Consider the following 1,952-nt stretch of genomic DNA (forward strand, 5'->3'; position numbering starts at 1 on the left):
GGTGACCAAGGCAAGAAAAGGGTGAGTCACAGTCGGAAAAGACCTCGGACTGCGATCTCCCCAACAAAAGAAGGACCTTTTCCTGCCTTCCCTTTCCCCCACCCTATTAAAGGTACCCCGATTGTCGAAAGGTCAGGTGCAGTGTCCCTTGCCGGATTGCAGAAAGATAAACAGGAACCAGAGAAGCCACACCTTTTCTTCCCATCTACCTGCACCTCTTCGAGCATATGAGACCAGCATGAATGCAGAAAGTGTAATGAGAGCGTTAGAAGCACTATCCGGTTGGCTGGTTGATGTTCCGTGTCTAGGGCCTATACACGACCTTTTGGCTTTCTATAAGGAATTTGGGCAAAGCCTAGTCCCAGAGAATGCCCAAATTTCAGACCATTACCATACCATTATGCACCAGTTGTGCAGAACATTAAATTGGCAAGACCACCCCCAATTTAGTCTGCAGCGCCCAAATTCACTAGTCATACTGGTTCACTGGAGAGTGCTGCTGATATTGATGGGGTTCTTGTCCCCAATACAACGGCGGATGTTCAGACAGATGTTGGACACCCAGGAGAAAGTAGAGGGAGATATATCCGTCAGTATGGACACAGAATCCTTAGACATATCTTCATCATCCACTAGTGAACACCCAGCAGGCATATCCACAACTGGTGAGTACCCCAATCCCCTTGTTGTTACCCCATCAGTGTCTTCTGAGCCGATTGCACAGAATCTGTCTACCCCTGATGATGGAGTTGACCTTTTGGAGGTGTATGATACACATTTCCATTTGGATCGTATCCAATCTAGTTGGGGGCGGAGGGATGACGTGCCCCAAGACTCAGAGGATCTGATAGCACGACAACGAGAACCCGAACCGGACCACCCAGTACATCTACTGGGCGGTGTGGAAGTATTCTGCGATCCCAGCAGATTTCGGGAAATAGGGCCCCCCAACCATCGCTGGAAGAAGGCTGTAGGACTACACCCCAAACATGCCAGTAAAATATCTAAGAAGCAGTTCAAGACGTTCCGTAGGTTGATGGATTCCAGCAATATCGACGCTGTGGGTGAAGTAGGTCTAGATTACACAACACCTGAATCTGCTTGGCCAAAACAGAAGGAACTTCTAGAAGAAATCCTACAGCTGCTTCAAGAAAAGTCTGTCTCAAAGCCCCTAGTGCTGCATATTCGAGGAGGTGATGGAGACCCTTATGGTCATAAACCTGGTGAGGAGGTATTACAACTGGTACGTAAGTACTGTCCCAGGGAACAGTTCATACATTTCTATTGCTTCTCTGGGGATGCACCACAAATTCAACTCTGGCTGACCCACTTTCCAAATACTTATTTTGGGTGTACAGCCAGTGTAAGGCATGCCACGCCCCTTCAGGTATTCGCAATATCACAAATACCTGAAGATCGCCTTATCTTGGAGACAGACTCACCCTATTTTCCCCCTCCCAATTGTCCTAAACCAAACTCTCCCCAGTATATAGGAAGTGTTGGGTTTTTAATAGCCACAATTCGGGGCAGTACTCTCCATGAACTACTCCCTATCACGGTGAGGAACACCCGTACCCTTTATGGCTTCCTGTAGATTATAGGTCCCCCTATTTGTTTGGTAAGGGGGGAAGAAGGGAAATTAGGTTTATTATGTAACTTACACCTGTGGTGTGTCGTGACACTTGGTGCCTTCTTGGAGGTAAAAAGTTGTACATTGACATACTGTGGGGGTAAAAAGTTGTACATTGACATACTGTGGGGGTAAAAAGTTGTACATTGACATACTGTGGGGGTAAAAAGTTGTACATTGACATACTGTGGAGGTAAAAAGTTGTACATTGACATACTGTGGGGGTAAAAATGTATGATAAATGACTCATTATGTGACTTACACTTGTGGTGTGTCATGACACTTGGTGCCTTCTTGGAGGTAAAAAGTTGTACATTGACAT

The 1,952-nt window shown here is 46.4% G+C and overlaps 1 protein-coding gene across 1 annotated transcript; it reads left to right on the top strand.

Moving 5' to 3' along the window:
• The first annotated feature begins 238 nt into the window (after positions 1 to 238).
• On the top strand, positions 239 to 1,594 carry LOC144436479 (putative metal-dependent hydrolase YabD). Its single transcript, XM_078125279.1, has one exon. It carries the CDS (start codon positions 239 to 241, stop codon positions 1,592 to 1,594), a length of 1,356 nt encoding a protein of 451 aa, XP_077981405.1.
• Positions 1,595 to 1,952: the final 358 nt, after the last annotated feature.

This window comes from Glandiceps talaboti, chromosome 6, assembly GCF_964340395.1.
Source record: "Glandiceps talaboti chromosome 6, keGlaTala1.1, whole genome shotgun sequence".
NCBI lineage: Eukaryota > Metazoa > Hemichordata > Enteropneusta > Spengelidae > Glandiceps > Glandiceps talaboti.

Bases quoted from the DNA above. Each gene is read 5' to 3' on its own strand.
- LOC144436479 (XM_078125279.1), top strand. From the start codon at position 239: ATGAATGCAGAAAGTGTAATGAGAGCGTTAGAAGCACTATCCGGTTGG.